At 45.3% G+C, this 19,055-nt stretch overlaps 2 protein-coding genes across 4 annotated transcripts; one reads left to right on the plus strand and one right to left on the minus strand.

The window, feature by feature from the left end:
• The first annotated feature begins 74 nt into the window (after nt 1-74).
• btv (dynein cytoplasmic heavy chain beethoven) lies at nt 75-18,601 on the plus strand. Of its 3 annotated transcripts, XM_076417967.1 has the most exons (52): nt 75-195; nt 255-406; nt 457-621; nt 677-800; nt 855-981; nt 1,029-1,153; nt 1,206-1,438; nt 1,692-1,937; nt 1,988-2,373; nt 2,428-2,848; nt 2,908-3,287; nt 3,554-3,748; nt 3,804-4,050; nt 4,106-4,255; nt 4,305-4,516; nt 4,570-4,685; nt 4,739-4,890; nt 4,943-5,110; nt 5,163-5,321; nt 5,381-5,520; nt 5,578-6,025; nt 6,821-7,021; nt 7,074-7,261; nt 7,368-7,626; nt 7,682-8,088; nt 8,143-8,572; nt 8,613-9,099; nt 9,155-9,333; nt 9,390-9,628; nt 9,681-9,786; nt 9,843-9,980; nt 11,318-11,454; nt 11,505-11,643; nt 11,693-11,809; nt 11,859-12,102; nt 12,154-12,377; nt 12,429-12,651; nt 12,704-12,869; nt 12,924-13,086; nt 13,221-13,435; nt 13,488-14,397; nt 14,603-14,831; nt 14,886-15,044; nt 15,220-15,623; nt 15,803-16,063; nt 16,116-16,314; nt 16,369-17,186; nt 17,242-17,365; nt 17,418-17,722; nt 17,774-17,970; nt 18,024-18,213; nt 18,270-18,601. In XM_076417967.1, exons 1-52 carry the CDS (start codon nt 156-158, stop codon nt 18,411-18,413), a joined length of 12,588 nt encoding a protein of 4,195 aa, XP_076274082.1. In that variant the 5' UTR covers nt 75-155; the 3' UTR covers nt 18,414-18,601. The 3 variants fall into 3 exon arrangements, with proteins under 3 accessions (XP_076274082.1, XP_076274080.1, XP_076274081.1); XM_076417965.1 differs by having other exon boundaries at nt 12,704-13,086; XM_076417966.1 differs by having other exon boundaries at nt 8,631-9,099; nt 12,704-13,086.
• Nucleotides 10,570-11,308, minus strand: LOC143205035 (uncharacterized). Its single transcript, XM_076418031.1, has 2 exons — nt 11,195-11,308; nt 10,570-11,140 (listed from the first exon to the last, which is right to left on the minus strand). The coding sequence occupies exons 1-2, from the start codon at nt 11,294-11,296 to the stop codon at nt 10,625-10,627; spliced, it is 618 nt and encodes a 205-aa protein (XP_076274146.1). The 5' UTR covers nt 11,297-11,308; the 3' UTR covers nt 10,570-10,624.
• Nucleotides 18,602-19,055: the final 454 nt, after the last annotated feature.

Genomic DNA, 19,055 nt, shown 5'->3' on the forward strand with positions numbered 1-19,055 from the left:
TAATATTCTTCAAATAATCCTTAGAGTATAAAATATATGAAGAGGGCCGTGGTGGCAACTGGTTATTTATTTGGCCGTTACCATGACGACAATTGTCATTACAAACAATGTACTATCTGAAAGTTCAGTTAAGTTCAGTTTTTTAATCTACAACGATGTTAGAATACATAAAGGATTCTATTTTGCAAATAACCGGTGAGTTTATCAAAAAATTATATTGAATTTGGGTAGTTTCATCAATATTTGGTATTCAGGGTTGCAATTGGGGGTTCTTAAACAAGACAATTTGGAACAAGACGTCGAGGGACTGTCCGTTCTCGATTCCTTCCTCGCAAACAAGGACGAACTCGTTTTGTACGGGGTGTTAGAGGAAAAAGACTCGAGCTGCATACGTTTCTACAAGCAGGTGGGTGTATGATAAGTGTTTTTGTGCCTGACGATAAGGAAATATTGCAGTACGGTGACTCCACGTACGGAAAAATGGTGGTATTCAGTAAAAGAAGTCCCTGCGTTGCCGGCGAGAACTTCATGAAGGACCTGCAAGTTAACACAGTCTTCGGATCACCGGTGATGTCGTTGTATGACTCTCTAAATAAAGTTTTCGCTCCCTTATTTCAAAAAGTACGTTGAAACTATACGATATCATTAAATATATCTACACAAACATTTTTACCAGGGCAAGGATCCTGATATCAATAGAAAAATTGCGACATTGCAATCAAATCTTCGCGCTACGCTGATATCCGAAAACCCACATTTTAATATTGAAGACAAATATACAAAACTGTTTGATCTTTCTTGTAAGTAATTATATTAATATCAGGTAATAAATCACCTAATAAATAATATTTAAGACTCCAATTCGCTGAATGACGAGATAGCTTACTGGAGAACATTCGCTCAAAGTAAATCGGATAAAGTAGGAAGGAAAAGGGCGGAAAATTTCGTTTCCATTTTAACTCCGATCAGTCAGGATCTAAGGTAAGTTCATTAAATATCGACGTTGCCCGTGAAACTCAGTATCGTAGTTTTATCGAGGCCTTGCCCATCACTGAGGTCGAGGACCAACTGGAGCGTTGTTACAACGTCCTGGATGACCTCTGGCGACAGGACTACGACGAAGAACGAACAAAACACTTGATGGACGTGATCGGTAAGTCGAAATTATCGACACATTTCTGAAAACTGAGCGTCGTCTCGGTTAGGTTATCATATATGGAAGCACACGGTGAAACAGTTGAAGGATCGTGACGTATTTGAAGACGATTTCAATCGGATTGGCGATCTGCTCTCGCAGAGTATTTCGGTGTGCGATAAGTGGTTGGGTTCATGCAAGCAGTTGACGGAGCTGCTGTGGCCGAACTATACGGCGAATCCTTGGAAGGGGGCGCCCTATCAACCGAGAGAATTGACTCAATTCCAAGGCCACCTAAGACAGGTAGGTGATTTATTATTTATTAGAAACAGTTTATTTAAATTTCTTATGATGAACTTTTGTTGGAGATGTTTTAAAATTATTATTTATTAGAAATTTTTTTGAACATTTTTAATGATAGTCAACTTTTTCTATACAAACGATTTGATAATATTATAACTGACGAAATTCCAAAGCCACCTAAAGCTTAAGAATAATCCACGTTTTTAAGCCATTTATTAGAAATGAAATTAGAAATTAATGTTGGTCATTCAAGGTTTTGAAAATACGGATGGTCCATAAACAATTGGCGCGACTGTCGACTGACAACGAACTGGATGATCTGGATAACGGCCGTATATTTAAACCCTTCAAGAACATCAACGTTCTCTCGTATGACGGCGACGAGGAGGACCTGGGGAAGGCGAACAAGGAGTTCGAGTACCTGCTCCAGCCAGCGGAGAAGAGGGTGGCTCTAAAACTGAAGACTCAGCTGGTTTCGGTGAATTCCAACATCAGACAGGTGAGCACCTAACATCCTATGTCTTTTCCGTCTATTGACGCATTCTACAGCTGATATACGAGTTCACCCGATACTCTGAGCTGATATGCCGTCCGGTACTCAAGAAGATCCTCCAGCCAGAGCGTCAGTTCTTGCTGAGCTCGTTGCACGACTACGTCTCCCAGATTCAGTCCCAAATCAACTCGGGATCATCGGGAATCTCGTCTAAACAAGACACGTCCGATATCGTGAGGGAGGTTATCTATCTTCGGCAACTAGATGCCAGGGTGGACGAGGTGATCTCCGTTATTAAGACTCTGCTGGATGACCTGGAGGGGTTCACGGCCATCTTCGATTACACCACCGGTGTTTCCAACGATATCAAGACCCAGACCATGGAGCTATTCGAATCTTGGTGTTCCGACGCCGTGACGGACATTAACGGTCGCAGTTTGAGGTAGTACCTGTTTGATTTACCGGGTTATTCGGTTCCACATGACTTTTTTATTAGTTTGAACGAAGACGACCCGGTGGTGGAGTTCTCCCGAGACAAGCTGATGAAGGTCAACTATCCCGCGAGGTTGGTCACGTTGATCGCGGAGGTGAGGCAGTTCAAGGCCATGGGGTACCGGGTATCGGGACTTATCGACGACACGGCCGAGCACGCCAAGCGGTTCATGAGGTTCGCTCGGATCCTGGAACAGGTGGCCAATTTCCACAACACGATCGGCAGCCGGATGGTGCCCTCGCAGAAGCCGATGATGCTCTCCAGCGCCCTGGAGCTGTCCAAACTGGTGCAGGAACAAGAGGTGGTGTCCTGGGGTAACGAGAAAGCCGTGGAGAAGTACGTGGATGTCCTGAAGCGGGCGGTGGATAAACTATCGAGGAACAACAACTTACTGACCTCGTATCACATCGAGATAGTCGATAAGGTAGGTCCCGGTTGGAAGGCAAGCCCCTAACCCGAGATTGCAGCGGTAACAACTTTCAGATCAACGAACTGGAGGACGTGAGTCTCCTGCGGGACTTTCCTCGATGGCGCGACGCTATCAAGGACGTTCGAGCGATCCTGGACGCGGTGGAGGGGAAGGGGTTCAAGAACATGCAGTCGTGGAAGGGGGAGATCGATGCCCGTATCGGTACTATTCTGGAGAACGAGTACGTCAAAAACCTGAGCTCGTTGCACCTGGACTTGCACGAGATCCGTGTGGATTTGGTGTACCGTGGCGGGAAGTTGGACTTCTCGCCGCCGCGTCAGAGCCTGGGACAAATGTACGAACAGCAGTTGCGCCGGTACCTGGACATACCGAAGACTTTCGAGGGTGTCTCCGATGACCAACGAGGAGGCGCTTTTGGCGGGATCATTGAAAGGTGAGCGTGTTGTGTTTATTCCCGTAATAGCGTGGTTTCTGTTAAATATATGATTCTTGTCGATACAAGAGCCAATTCCTAGTATGTAGAAAAGAAGAACAAGATATCCCTTGTTCCAACGCCAAGAGCGAATCATATGTTATTCGTAACAGTTTCCACCATATTAGATACTTGGACATCATCATCAAACAGTTTTAAATAGCTACCACCGATTCAATAATCACAATAATAAAACACGAATGACTTTTTCACACAACCGATAAAAGGAATGCTGCGGTCCTGGAGAAAGTTTCCAAGAAAAAACTGGAACTGCTGGACCAGCTGGAGGCGGTCAAGAAGCACTGGGAGTCTTGGCTCCAACTGGAACATCTGGACACCAAGAAACTAACGTCCTGGCAACACTGGGATCTCCATTTCCGAGCATCCAAGACCTTCGGACAGGAAATAGCCAAATTACCCAGGCTAGTATCCCACCGAAGTTTTTTTACATTCCAGGGAACGACGTTTCTGTTTTAGCACTGAAGAAAAAGTTGGCTGTTTCTTGGTGGGCTTGTCCAGGCTGAGAAGCGACCTGGAGTCTCACAACAGAAGCTACTGGGACCAGCTGGTTTACTCCTTGAAGGACTCCATAGCCGAAGACGTGGTCAAGCTTCAGAACTACATCGATCCATCCACAGGGGTACTCACCAAGCAGCCGCTGACTCTAGACGAGCTGGGACAGTCCGATTTCGACTACAACAACATCACATCATCATACAACGAGGTAGGTGTACTGGTTGACAACCTTCACGACACCAGGTAATGATGCGATGTTCCAGATGGAGGCAGTCTATAACGAGATGGTGGAAAAATCCAAGATCCTATCTGGTTGGTCTCGAGAGCAAGTGGACGCAGTGAACAGGATCAAGGGGGCCTGGGAACGCCTAGGCAGTCTCATTTCCAATCACCAGCATATCATGGCCAAACAAGTACGAAGCTTGATCACCAAGAATAATCCCCCTGACCAGCTTATTTCAGATGGAGACGGCTAGAACCACCCTGAACGTCGAGAAGGAGAACCTCCTGAAGCAAGTCGAGCGATTCGAGGCCAAATGGAACCAGATGAAGACCGTCCAGAACTCTCTGGATCCCTACGAGAACACCATTGAGGGCATCCGAAAACAGTTCAAGGAGGTCCAGGACAAGCGAGCTGAATGGGACGGTATCGTGGAGAAGCGGACCTGTTTAGTGTAGGTTCGGTTGACCGCGGTGACGTCATTAAGGTAAATCGTGCCGTTTACAGGGAGAACTACGCTAGGTTCAAGCTGGACGTGCCGGATATCGTCGTGCTGTCCGAAGTGGAGCAGAGTCTGGTCAAGGAGGAGGAGTCCTGGAGGTTGTTCGAGGAGTTTTACTCCGGTATGGACGGTACGGCAGGTATAGTGTGGTTTACGTGCTTGTTTGGGGTTCAGAGTTTCAGAGTCTGGGGAACGAGTACTGGCTGGTGTACAGGAAGAAGCTGTTCCAGTTCGAAGACTTCATCAAGGACTGGCAGGAGCGACTGGTTCCGGAGGCTGACCTACCCTACGTCTCCACCGTCCTTCAGGAGCTTCAACGATACAAGGTATGGTATACAGGTGACTAGGACGAGTCAGGTATCCGAGAACCATTTCTAGGTCATCGTTCCGGTTCTCAAATACGTGAAAGGCGACGATTTTTCTGAGAAGCACTGGAGTGACGTGTTCGAACTTCTTCGGCTGGAACCAAGGCCCGTCGAGCAGCTTTTGGTGAAGGATTTCCTGTCCGCCCAGGAGAACCTTCAGAATCACGTACAGGAATTACAGGTGAGGCGTTGTGAGTTCGTAATTCGCAGTCAGTGATGTTTCGATCTTGCAGAGCATCAGTAAACGGGCGGCCAGTGAGATAGTAGTCAGACAGGCGATGAGGGAGATCGAGCAATGGGAGATCCGAGCGAAATTTGTCTTGTTCTCCCACAAGGACTCCAGAGGCAAGGATATCAACCTCATCAAAGAGTACAAGGAGGTTTTAAATGCGGTATAGCGACGTTCTACTCCAAAAACGTACGGGTCTTCACCATAAACGTCCTTTCACAGATCGGAGATCACCAGATACTGTTGCAATCACTGAAGAACTCCGCTGACTTCTCCGCGTTCGAGGACAAGGTCAACACGTGGGAAAGGAAGCTGGATAACCTGAACACCTTGTTGCACTCCCTAGCTCAGGTCCAGAAAAAGTACCTCTCTACTATCCTGGCCCCGATAACCACCTCATCAACACCCTTCTGTTCCAGATGGCTTTACTTGGAACCCATCTTCGGCCGAGGCACCTTGATCAACGAAAAATCCCGTTTCGAGCGTCTAGATCGTGATTTCCGTCGGGTGGTCTCCGTAGTGGAGAAGGACCCTCGTGTTACCGAGCTCTGTCGTCACCCGGACCTGATTCAGATCGTCCAGAACATCTCCGACCAACTGTCTCGCTGTCAGCACAGTCTCGACGATTTCCTCGAAGAGAAGCGACAGGCCTTCCCCCGGTTTTTATTCCTGAGCGATGACGACTTGCTCGAGGTTATCGGGCACTCGTCTAGTGAGCGCGTCATCCAGAGCCACCTCAAGAAATTGTTTGCGGGAGTTCATGGAATTCAGGTGGATCAATCTGGACAAAATGTGGTGGCCATTTGCTCGGGTCAAGGAGAAGTGGTACCTTTATCGAAGGCGGTGTCTTTGGTGGTTCCAGTCGAGGTAAGTACTTAATTATTAAAATATATATGATGATTAATGACATATTAGTTTTATTTAAATTAGTATAGAAACACTTGTTTTTGTCATAACAGTTTTGGAGCAATGATAATCCAATTTAGACAAATGATCAACCTTTTTATAATAATGATTAACAATTTTAAAATAATTATCATTCTTAGAATAACGGTCTATATATTTTGAATAATAATCAATAGTTTTAGAATTATTATCAACATATTTAGAATAATGGTCAACAATTTTAGAATAATTATCAACAGCTTTTAGGACACAAATCTGGATAATAAAATCATTTAAAAATAATAATCAACAATATTAGACATAGTGTCAACAAGGTTGACGTGAGGATTGTTGACCCTTTTTCTAAAATTATTAATTAATATTCTGAAACTGTTGAATCACTTTTCTAAAATAGATTATCATTGTTCTAAAGCTCTAGTTTGAGTGAAATGTGTCAATTTTCGGTTATGCTTATTTGACATAGAAATTTTTGATCGTTTTTATAAAATTGTTGATTAGTAATCTAAAATCTGAAATCTCGAATAACGGAAGAAAAATTATAATCTCCGTTATGGCATGTTCTCTTATTTAATTATATGTAATTATTAACTGTCTTTCTAAGACTGCTGATATCTTTTTTGAAATAGTTGATTTATATTACTGGGTGTTGGGTTGAAGTGTTAATTTAAGGTTGTTGATAGTAATTCTAAAAATGATGAGTGTTGTAAAGTGTTTAATCATTAGTTTAAAATCATTCAATTATTTTGTTACTGCCAGCAATGGCTTGGAAATTTGGTGGTGGAAATGCAGGCGACGTTGAGGAGTTTACTAGTGAGCTGTCAGAAGGAGGTTCAAGCCGCTGATCCGTTGAAGTACCCCTCTCAAATACTGTGCCTTTCGGACAGTATCACCTTCACGACAAAGTGCGAACAAGCTATCGGCAACGTGGCCTTACCAAGCCTGCTGGTGCATTACAAGGTTCGTGTATTTGTGATTCAAAGTCATGACTTTAACATTGAATCAACCTTAGGCACAACTACAAGAACTGAGCTCGCTGGATCTCAGTTCGAGCACCAAACCAGATGGAGATGATGTCGTCTTGGAATTGAAGCGGAAGGCTCTGGTACTGGATACGATTCACCACATCGGCGTGCTGGAAGAACTCATAGGTAACAAAACAACCAGCGTTGCCGACTGGACCTGGCAGAAACAACTTCGGTAAGTCTTGGTTTTAATGTACAGATTGGACCATCTGTTGGTATTCACAAAGATGTCAATAACGAGGATTCAAGAACCTCAATCTTGATGTTCTCACCATTAATAGATACTACAGCAACGTCTCTGGAAATGTCACAATTAAAATCGGACAAGCCATCATCGACTACGCCTTCGAGTATTTGGGCAACGAGCAGAAACTAGTCAGCACCCCCCTGACCGAACGCTGTTTCTTGACCCTAACCCAGGCCATGCACTTGGGACTCGGTGGAAACCCCTACGGACCCGCTGGTACCGGCAAGACCGAGTCCGTCAAAGCTCTAGGTTCCATTCTGGGTAGGCAGGTCCTGGTCTTCAACTGCGACGAGGTAAACAACATCATTACTCGATACCTGTCGTATCAGTCTCACGGTGGTTGTTTAGGGTATCGATTCATCATCAATGGGTCGCATTTTAACGGGCCTGGTGAAGACGGGCGCCTGGGGATGCTTCGACGAGTTCAACCGACTGGACGAAGCGACTTTATCAGCTGTATCCACCCTGATCCAGTCTATACAGGAAGCGTTGAGGAGGGACTCCAAAACTGTTACACTTCTCGATCGAGAAGTGACTATCGACAAGCACTGCGGTGTTTTCGTGACTCTGAATCCCGCGGGAGGCGGTTATGGAGGCAGAAACAAACTACCCGACAACCTGAAGCAGCTTTTCAGGCCGGTGGTCATGACCCATCCAGACCACGAACAAATTGCTAGAACGTTATTATATTGCGACGGATATGGACACGCTGACGTCATTGCTCGAAAAATCATCGAGGTTTTTCAGATGTCCAGGTTGGAGGATGGCGTTTTTTAATCACACTTTTTTTATTTTAACTTTTATTCCAGTAAGTTATTGAGCAAACAATCCCACTACGATTGGGGCTTGAGGGCCATTAAGACCGTGTTATCTGGATGTCAAACAGCCATCAAACAAAAGAAAATCGACGACAGATCACCGCTGACCGTAACCCAAGAACTCACCATGGTCGCCAGTACCCTGAAGATGGACGTGGTGTCGAAACTGACCTTTCTGGATTCCGTGAGGTTCTATGATATCCTCAAGAACTGCTTCAAGGACATCAGCATCGAAGATACGGTCGATGATGCCTTGAGGAAAGCGATCCTGCAGAGTTATCACGACTTAAAATTAATAGTCAACGAGAAACAAGTGAATAAATGTCTGGAATTCTACAAGCAGCTGAAGCAGAGGATGGGCGTGGCACTGATTGGACCTCCAGGATCCGGAAAAACCACCATCATACGGTTGATGGAGAAGGTGTGATATATTTGGTGAAAAGAAAATGTCTCTGTCATAGTTCGTCCTTTATCCTCAGGCGCTGATTAAGATCAACCAGAAAATGAAGCTTTATCCGTTGAACCCAAAGAGCATGTCCCGGAAGCTCCTCCTGGGTCACACCGACCAACTGAACCAATGGAATGACGGCGTCCTGACGAGTTACAGCGCCCAGGTGTCCGGAGAGGCCTCCGACGTTTGGTCCTGGATCTGGTGCGACGGCGACTTGGATCCAGAGTGGGTGGAGTCCCTGAATTCCGTGATGGACGACAACAGACTGATGACCTTGCCATCCGGCTGGCGGATACACTTCAGCACCAACGTTAACTTCGTTTTCGAGACCGATAATCTGGTCAACGCTTCTCCCGCTACCATATCCAGACTGGGAATCGTGTACCTAAGCGCCGAGGACATCTCCATCGACGACTACATCCGGGCCTTCTTGAACACGTTGTCTGAGGAATCTCGCCTGTGTATCGGCGACATGGTTTCGGAGAATTTAAAGAAAGGTCAGTTGTGCCTTGTTCCCCTAGGCTTCCAGTGTTTCAGCTTATTCAATTTCAGCCATTGATTGGGTCATTAACGATGGAGAAACCACCCTTCGACGGTCCCCACTGTCCGTAACCAGAACAGCTCTCTCATTACTGAAGGAAACGAGAACCAAGTCCCAGTTCATCATAGCGCTGCTCAACGGCCTCGGTCAGCAGCTGTTGCAGGATTTCCGCGACCTCTTCACCCAACAGGTAGTATATCACCGACAAGGGGCACTGTTTACGCTCAAAACCGAACTGTTCTCAAGGTCTTCGAGTGGATGGACGAGACTCCCCCGTCCGATTCGTCCAGTCTGACATACGACTCGGCCCGTGACATCATCACGGTCAATCACACCGACCCCAACGCTGCGGCGCGCGAGATGAAGGATGGTTCGAGGTTGGTGGTCACCGGACAGGTCCAGCAGTACCTGGACGTGTTGGATGTCTGGTTGGGGCACGACTGGAAGCACTTCTTGTTGATCGGGCAGCACGGATCAGCTAAGGGGTTGATAACTATGAAGCTAATTGAAACACAGTCTCACTGTTTGTCGTTTTAGCTTGTTGGTGAACTACGTCATCAATGACCGATCAAACATCGAAGTTGCTACCGTGTACTGTAACGCGTATCTGACTCCGGAGTTTGTTATTTACCAGCTTCAACAGGTGAGCGATCGACATTGAGAGAAACATGACGGTGGAGTTGATGGTTTTCCTTTCAGCACTGTTTCTCCGTCAATACCTTCAAGGGGAAGGTGTTGAGACCGAAGAAGGGCCAGCTGATGCTCTTTTTCCGCGACCTTCATCTGTTGAAGCCGGATAGATGGGGAACGAACGTAGTGATAGAATTTTTAAGCCAGGCCAGTATATTTTATTGTTTTTTTTTGTGAAATACACATTGAATGTACGATAATCCATTTTAGAATAATGATCAACTATTTTAGAATATCAATCAATCATTTTAAAATCATAATCCGCAATTTTAGAAAACGGATCAACAATTCTCATGTCGAAATAAGAACCGTAAATTGTTGTTAATTATTATTCTATTGATAATGGCTATATGGACTTGTTGATTATTCGTCTAAAATTGTTGATTGATTGCTCTAAAAAGTGTTTTAATATGGATTGGCATTGCTTCAAAATTATTTTTCATTTGGAATGAAATATTTTCCTTTACCACGCTTCTTTTGACTTAAGGATTGTTGACAGTTTTTTCTAAAATTGTTGATAGATATTCTAAAATTGTTGATCAGAATTCTAAAATAGATTATCATTGTTCTAAAGTTATGTTTTGAATAGAATATTTATATTTTCAGCTACATTTTTTTTTTGGTTTTGGAAATTGTTAACCTTTACCTAAAATTGTTGATTATTATTCTAATATCCTGGAATAATGTACAAAAAATTATAATCTCCATTATGATATGTTTAACGAATAAACGTAGTAATAGAGTTTTTAAGTCAGGCCAGTATTATTTTATTCTTTTTCGTGGATTACACGTTAATTTAGACCTTGCAAGGGTTCGAACATGGACGCCTCCCTCTTCTCCTGCTCCCTCAACAGCGACAGTCGCTCGAAGGAGCTTCGGGTCGACGATTTCTGCTCGTACTCGGTCAGCTGCTTCTGGAGGGCGTCCTGTTGCTTCTCGAACTCCTCCACCACGGCCTTCGCCTTCTCGTACTTCTCCAGCAGGTCCCGGCAGAACTCCTCGAGCTCGTTGAACCGGTTCTGCAGCTCCAGCTTCTCCTGCACCAACTGCTCGCTATCCGTCATGATTTTCGAGTAGAACCGTTCGTAGTCCTCCATCTGCGACTTCATGGAGTCCATCGCGAGAAGTTGATCGGCCTGCGCGCGGTTCTCGTTCTTCAGGTCCTCCACCTGCTGCTCCAGCTCCTTGATCCTCGCCCGATTGTTGCGCAACAACACGTCCTTCTCCTGCACCACCTCCTTGAACTTACCGAGCTCGTTATTCTTCGACAGCAGATCCTTGGACACCGGTTCCTGCATCCTAAATATCTACAATGCGGGAGGATGACAATAAACGAGAAAATACGCCGCGGACAATAGTACCTTGAGTAAATCCATCAGATGAAAGAATGCCATCAATTTGCGTACGAGCAGATAGAGTAGAATTTTGAAGCTTGCGTCAAGGGCAAGCAGAGCTGTTGTCATTTTGACGTCCCATTGTTGCAGCTGGTGGAGTACAAAGGTTTCTTCGACGACAAGACCGAGTTTGTAGGCGTGGAGAACATCGTGGTGGTGGGGACTCTCGCGCCCAATCAGAAGGTCTCCACCAGGTTTACCTCGAAGCTCCAGGTGTTAAACGTGAAGTAAGAACCGATTTAGTTCTCATCGAAGTAATAAAAATAACGAGTTTCAGTGTTCCGGATAAGGAAGACCTCTCGATCATACTCGTAGCCTGCTTGATGGACATCATCAACACCTCCTTCCCCCACCTGAACTACCCCAAGGCCAAAGTCACCAAGCTGGCGTCGCCCATGATAGCGATCTATGAAAAGGTAGGTTCTGGATTATCAGTTTGAGTGTTTCCTATCCTCAATCTTGCAGATTAAAGGGGCTTTTGCTTCCTACAGAAGGAAACACTACATCATCACCCCTCATGATTTGACTCTGTGGTGTTCTAACCTCAAATTCTATTCAATCTCCGAAAGCAACCTGCCTGAGGTAAGTCGGTTATTAAAAAATAGTTCTTGTACGGATTATTATTGCTTAGATTATTTGCTACGAGTGCTTGAAGATATTCGGAGACCGTCTCACAAACGATGACGAGAAACACCACTTATATTCTCTGGTTGATGACTGGTTCAGAACCAACTGGAGTGAGTCTAATATAACTCAGCGATTGGGGCGGGAGTTTTACGCTCCAAGAACCGATCTCACCGGTAGAAAGATGGTTTTCGAAAAGTACTGCAAAGAAGACTGGTTGAATGAAGTGGAGAGGGGAGTAACACAGTTTGGTGAGATTTCTCCGCTCTGCTCTTCCCCCCGCCTGATTGCTGGTGTTGTAGGAAAAGAACACTACGACTTGGAAGTGATAGTGAATGAACCGATGCTCAGCCTGACCGCAGCAGTATTGAGAACCGCCACCATCTCCAACCAACACATGCTCCTAGTGGGCAAAGCCGGTGTAGGACGAAAGACATCGCTAAAGATTGCTTCCGCGCTCTCATCAGTCAGAATCATTCATCCGATATCAGCGGCGTCTCCATACTTCTACAACGACCTGAAACTGGTAAATCGTCAACCAAATCACCAGTGTCGCCACTAATTTTAACATTCCCAGGCTACCCAACGAGCTGGCATAGAATGCGAACAAGTTTTCCTCATTCTGGAGGACTACATGTTCACCACCGACCAGAACTGCAACACGGTGGACCTCCTCATCTGCTCGGGCTTCATCCCCGACCTCTACACGCCAATGGAGATGGAAACCTTACTCAAAGGCCTCAAGGATCGAATGGAGATGGAGAATTTCGAGGGTGATCTGCATCAGTTTTTCGCCAACAGTACGACCGATACATCATTTACCCATGCAACGTCACGACCTATCTGTTTCAGATGTTCGAAAGAATCTTCGGGTTTTTGCCTGTTTGGACGAAGACAACGAGAGGATATGGGAGATTGTCTCCAATTGTCCAGCTTTTTCCCAGAAGAGCTCGATGCTCTGCCTCAGTAGGTGGGATTCAGACACGATGAAGATATTTCCAAGTCGTCTGACGTCTCTGTATAATGACCCTCGATCATCGTTTACTCTTCCCTTAACTATGGTGGTTTCTAGATTGGACGATGATGGTGAAATCGAATGCAGCAAAGATTTCCCGAAAATCCTGGAACATATTCCCGACGGCACTCCATCCAGATTCGTATCGTTGATAAAGTTGTACTGCGAGATATACCGGGACAAGAAGAAAACCATTCGTAGTCGGTCTAGTGTCTTGGAGGTAAGTTCAGTTCAGCGCCTTCCTGCTAAGACCACGCAAAATAGTTCTGAAATTATATTTATTAAGTTGACACTCCACATACTACTCTATGGTTCTTGGTCATTTTTTTTTTCATTCTTTTACTATTCTTTAAGGCCGGTGTATCCAAACTGACCGCGGCCAAAGATCTGGTCGGCGAGCTGAAGCAGAAAGCCGCGGTGCAACAGGAGAAACTCGCAGAGAAACAATCCAAAGCCAACTCCGCCCTGGACATGATCAGTAACACCATGAAGGGCGCCAACGAGCACAAGGAGGAGATGGAGGGCCTCAAGAAGAAAACCGAAGCAGAAAACGTCCAGCTAATGAAGAGGTGAGTATCGAGGAGGAGAGAGCATCAAACGATATCAACTATCTTTCCGCAGGAAAGCTGAAATTGAACAGGAGCTGTCCGAAGTGGAACCCTTGATACAAGAAGCCCGTTCAGCCGTCGGTAACATAAAAACCGAGGCCCTGTCCGAGATAAGATCGCTGAGAGCACCGCCGGAGATCATTCGAGACATCCTGGAGGGGGTGCTGAGGTTGATGGGGACGCAGGACACGTCCTGGAACAGCATGAAGACCTTCCTCGCCAAGAGGGGCATCAAAGAAGAGATTCGGTCGTTCGACGCCGGGCGTATCCAAACGGAAAATCGCCTCTCCGTGGAGAAGCTAATGGCGACCAAGAAGGACTCGTTCGACCCGAAGATGGCGAAGAGGGCGTCGGTAGCCGCGGCACCCCTAGCCGCCTGGGTCAGCGCCAACGTGCAGTACTCGAAGGTTCTGGACAAAATCCGGCCGCTGGAGCGGGAACAGAACAAGCTGAAACAGAACCTGGATAACGCTAAGCTGCAGCTGGGCGAGCTGAGCGCCGGCCTGATGGACGTCGACGCCACCGTCGCCAAGCTCAAGGAGCAGCTCGCCATGTACACGAAGGAAGCGGCCGAGATCGAGATCGGCCTGAATCAGGCCACCGAGACCTTGCGATCGGCCGAGGACCTCGTCTTCAAGCTGGAGGACGAGTATCGAAGGTGGCAGCAACAGCTGGTGGAGTTATCTGAAGAAATCAGCAGTTTGCAGAGCAACGCCCTGCTGGCATCAGCCTTCGTCGTGTTCCTCTCGGAAAAGTCGGACGATAATCGCGTCCAGATTATGTCGAAATGGAGAGAGGCTCTCGGATCGACAACCTTCGATTTCATCAAGTTCTTCTCCACGGAGCGCGAGCAATTGCAGTGGCAAACCGAGGGTCTGGCCAGCGATAGGTTCGCCATGGAGAACGCCCTGGTCATCAAAAAGGTACCACTAAACCAAATGTATGAGTTCTAGGCGCGTTTTTTTTTAATATAAGGGTAACACCCCGAGGCCCAACCCATCTAAGGATTAGGAAACTATTGTCTGGTATTAAAATGAATTTACAAACTGCAATAGGCAATAAATTAAACATCTCGATGATGTGAGTTCACTGTTATCTTGAATAGACTTTAATTATATTTCCTTACAGTGTTTCCTGACGCCGCTGATAACCGACCCCACCTCGTCAGCAGTACACTGGATCAAAACCCATTTCGGCGCCAACAAGAAGAACTTCGACTTCACCAGTCCCAATTCCCCGAAATTCAACACAATCCTGGAGACGTCGGTTCGTTTCGGGAAGATCCTGCTCGTCGAGGAACTGGAAGAGTTACCGCAGGTTCTGTATCCGTTGGTGAAGAAGCAAGCTATAACTGATGGTGGGTCGATTTGTTTTTTTTTTGTGGAAGAAAAATGGTAAACAGAATTTCTAGGTGAGAGAAAGATGATTAAAATCCTGGGCAAATATATCGATTATCACAGCGAGTTCAGGCTGATTCTGTGTAGCAGGAACGAGCACATCAAACAGCCAGCCGATATAGCTCCCTATTTAACTGTACTGAACTTCAACGTTACATACACAGGCTTCATTGGTGAGTACCTATAATTTAAAACTATTTTGTTAAAGAAAAGACAAAAATGTTAAGTCAAAATGTTTAAGAATAAGAATAATCTAATTTTTTTTTTAATAATATCGTCTAACAAAAATATCGATTTTTTAAATATTGGCATATCGCATCCGCATTATATATTTGTTGTTTCCACAAGAACAACTACTCTCGGCCGCCATAAAGCAGGAAAAACCAGATCTGGAAACTCGCAGGAAGGAGCTGCTGCAACAGAACGAGGAACTACAGGAGAAGCTGTACCTTCTGCAAAACGACCTGCTGGAATCGCTGGCCAATTCCCAGGGCAACATCCTGAACGACAAAAACCTCCTGGCCACCCTGAACGACACCAAGGCCAGTTCCACGGCGGTGTCTCAAGCCCTGGAGGAGTCCAAACAAATACGGGCGCAACTGAGGGAAGATTACGAGCTCTACCTGGAGATCTCCACCTACGGATCGAAGCTGTATTTCGCATGCAACGAGTTCAGCGAGTACAACACCCTGTATTCGTTGAGCGCGGATGCCTACAATCGAATTTTCTTGAGCTGTTTGCAAACCGTACAAGTAAGTGCAAAATAACACAAAATCCACTCGATGCCGGAGGGGAATAAATATCTCATTTATAACTATCGATACTTCCTTTTAAAAAATATCGATATATCAGGTTAAAAAAAATTGATATTTTTCCGGCCTCCCTATGCAGAATTACCTTCATTCAAACACCAACACCCCTTATTTTCCAGTCCATAGATCAAAGCCTGGGTCTGCAGAAGAAGCATCTGTTTCAATCCGTCTACAACTACATGGCCAGAGGGATGTTCAAAAAAGACAGGCTCTCGTTTTTGCTACACTCGGTGTATAAAATGTACCCCAACGACATACCAAAACAAGAGATGGACCTCTTTCTGGATAACGCCCAGTATAAAATTGCTGGACAATCAGAATCCATGGATTTACCAAGCTGGGTTCCACCACTCTCCTCACTCAGTTTCAGTAATCTCATGGTAGACACTGTGGTTATCACTAAATATTGATTTCTTTATAATGATTTTGCAGAGGAAGCTTCCAGACCTGATGGAGCGTTGCCAGGTGTCCGAATCCCATTTGTGGTCGACGTTTATCAAGAACCCGATGTGCGAGAAGGAATTTCCTTCACACTGTCGCATCACCGAGTTTCAAAAGGTACTCTTGGTAGAGTCCTTGAGACCAGATCGGTTGTTATCGAGCATCGAGCTATGCCTGTTGAAGTTGTCAGGTACTCTCTCCTCTTAGGTTGACGAAAACTTTGCTTCATACTCTATGTACTTAGGTCTGACCACCATCGATCCTCCTGTCTTGAACCTCAGCAATATATACAAGGAATCCAACAGTAAAGAACCAATTTTACTTCTCGCTACCCCAGGGTCAGACCCATCGACGGAGATCCTCGAACTGGCCAAGCAATTGGGACAGTCCTTCGAGGAAATACCGATGGGTGCTGGACAGGAATCCAAAGCTGTAGAGATCTTAGAACGTTGCGTGAAGAATGGACACTGGTTGATCCTCAAGAACCTCCATCTGGTGACCTACTGGCTACCCGTCCTGGCCCAAAGCATCAAAGACCTCGACGCTTCCAACAACTTCCGACTGTGGCTTATATCCGAACCCAGCGAGAGATTCAACTTTGTCCTGTCCAACAACAGTTTGAAGATCGCGTACGAAGAACCCCAAGGCATCGGGAATAACATGCAGCGTATTTACACGTGGCTGGCACAAAGATACGGGACCAGATCGAGCCCCAACGCTGCCAGATTGTTCTTCGTCTTCTCCTGTTTCCACGCTCTGGTCCAAGAACGACGAAACTATATACCCCAGGGCTGGTACAAGTTCTACGAGTTTAACCAGACAGACATCCAGACCAGTCTGAGTTTGACCGAGCCCTTCTGGAAGAACGACATCGCCAAAGTACCCTGGACGTACCTACGCGGGTTGTTGAACGGAGCGGTGTATGGTGGTCGAGTGGAAGTGGCGGATGACACGCGTGTCTTGGAGAGTTACCTGAAGACCTATTTTCGGGACGATGTCCTTAGTCATCGATGGAAACCCCTGGGTTTAAATTTGAGCTTACCGAGTACTTCACAGATACAAGTCAGTAAATAATTGTATTGAAAGTAATGAAACATTGATGGAGATTATTTTTTAGGAATACGTAAACATATTGAAACAGTTACCGAAGAAAGACCCCCCCTCTATCTTTGGTTTGCCCGATAACGTGGATAAAGCGAGGGAGAAACAATCCTCTCTCGATCTGATCTCGAATTTAAAAGGTGAGTCATCACGAGGAGAATCACACAACCATTAAGGAACTAAAATTTGTAGCATTCTATCTGAAGCAAACCCAATCATCGATGCTGCAACACAACGCCAACTACAAGGAGCTGAGTCCCATTTTCTCCCTGTGGAAAAAATTGAACCAAGGTCAGGACTACATCAGACTTACCTCTCCCAACACCGCATCCTATGACACCGCCGTGGAGAGCTTCATCGCCGAGGAATACTCCCTGGGTCTGAGTTTGGTGCATAACATTCATAAATCCTTGATGAGCCTGAACAAGATCTCCAAGGGTATCATTGACGCCGACGAGAACGATGTTCACGTCATGGAGAGCTTGATGTATTTTAAGGTAAAGTAAATCAAACATAAAGCTCGAAATTAAGGACACTAAGCATTCCAGACGCCGAAGTTGTGGTTAAATATATGGGACGGACCTAAGGAGCCCACCAACTATTTCCGAGCTGTAATCCAAAGAATGAACAGCCTGTCGACATGGAAGGGTGAAAAAATAACGGAAAGATTGGCCAATCCCGTTAAGCTGGTTTCGTTCTTTAATCCAGAGGCGTTTATAGCATCGACGAAGCAAGATTTCTCTAGGTACATCGATAACACCCTTGGTTTCGTCCAAACTAATATTACTTTGATGGCAGGGAAAAGAACATTTCACTCGATGATCTAACATTACAAACCCAGTGGCACCACGGCGGACGCGAAGCCATCATCCTCTCGGATCTTCTGATCGAAGGGGGCGTGTTTGAGAACAAGATATTGAAGAAATGCGAAAATCACTCGGACAGTATCAGTCCCACTCCCGACTGTTATCTCTATTGGGTCGAGAAGGTACCATCGTGAGTTATTGGATAACTTGTCTTTTATTAATTTCCTTGGGGTTTTAGGTGAAAGCCTCCGAAGCTGTGTCCTTCCCACTATACATAAACTCTACCAGAGAGCGTAAGATAGCTGAGATCCAAGTGGATTGTGACTTAAATGAGAGAGATCAGTGGTTTTTAACAGGACTGGCTTTTTATTTGGAATATTAGTTGAGGGTTGTGGCACTTTACGTTCAGTCAGGATTTGAAGTATAAATCCTTTATAGTTCTGCTGGTTTTTTCTCTGGGTGATCTGGAACAAACGATTAGGAATTCTCCAACTTCAGACAAAATATAATTTACATATAACGGACAAATGAATTGTTTGAATTAAATAATATATTACTCTATATAAGCAACGATATATTGTTTTAATTTCCTATCACGTCTCCTCTCCAAGCATACAATATTTTTATCAATCCTCTCTCCAGAATAGTTACGCATTATTAAACTGATAGTATATGATGGTTGAGCACCATTGCCTGGTGATGAGTCTTCTCCTCGTACTTCCTCTTCACTCTCTGGATCTCTGTCCAACTTATCCAGCTCGTATCTTCGCCAAGGAAGTATGTTTACTCCATTATGATATTCCTCACTCTTACCTTCTCCATGTATGTGGTTGAACATCGTCAAGTATTGAAAAAGACATACCTGTACAAATACTATGAGCATTTAACAATGAACAGATTATTTCTAATTCAGTTCTCCTATTATCCTTAAAGATTCACCAGAGAGTGTTAATCAAACTCTTGACTGTTAACCGCATTGGACAGAAATTGTTACGGAGTTTGTAGCTAAGAATTAAATGAAAGA

This window comes from Rhynchophorus ferrugineus, unplaced genomic scaffold, assembly GCF_030347505.1.
Source record: "Rhynchophorus ferrugineus isolate W39M unplaced genomic scaffold, kcgeb_rfMv2 rfM11, whole genome shotgun sequence".
In the NCBI taxonomy this organism is placed as follows: Eukaryota; Metazoa; Arthropoda; class Insecta; order Coleoptera; family Curculionidae; genus Rhynchophorus; species Rhynchophorus ferrugineus.

What these genes read in the sequence shown, in the direction of transcription:
- LOC143205035 (XM_076418031.1), bottom strand. Translation starts at nt 11,296, where the DNA reads ATGACAACAGCTCTGCTTGCCCTTGACGCAAGCTTCAAAATTCTACTC. An exon ending in ATCTGATGGATTTACTCAAG is followed by an intron (nt 11,141 to 11,194) that starts GTACTATTGTCC and finishes CCCGCATTGTAG; the next exon opens with ATATTTAGGATGCAGGAACC.
- btv (XM_076417965.1), top strand. Translation starts at nt 156, where the DNA reads ATGTTAGAATACATAAAGGATTCTATTTTGCAAATAACCG. An exon ending in TTATTTACCAGCTTCAACAG is followed by an intron (nt 9,787 to 9,842) that starts GTGAGCGATCGA and finishes TTTTCCTTTCAG; the next exon opens with CACTGTTTCTCCGTCAATAC. An exon ending in ATGCCTGTTGAAGTTGTCAG is followed by an intron (nt 16,315 to 16,368) that starts GTACTCTCTCCT and finishes CTATGTACTTAG; the next exon opens with GTCTGACCACCATCGATCCT.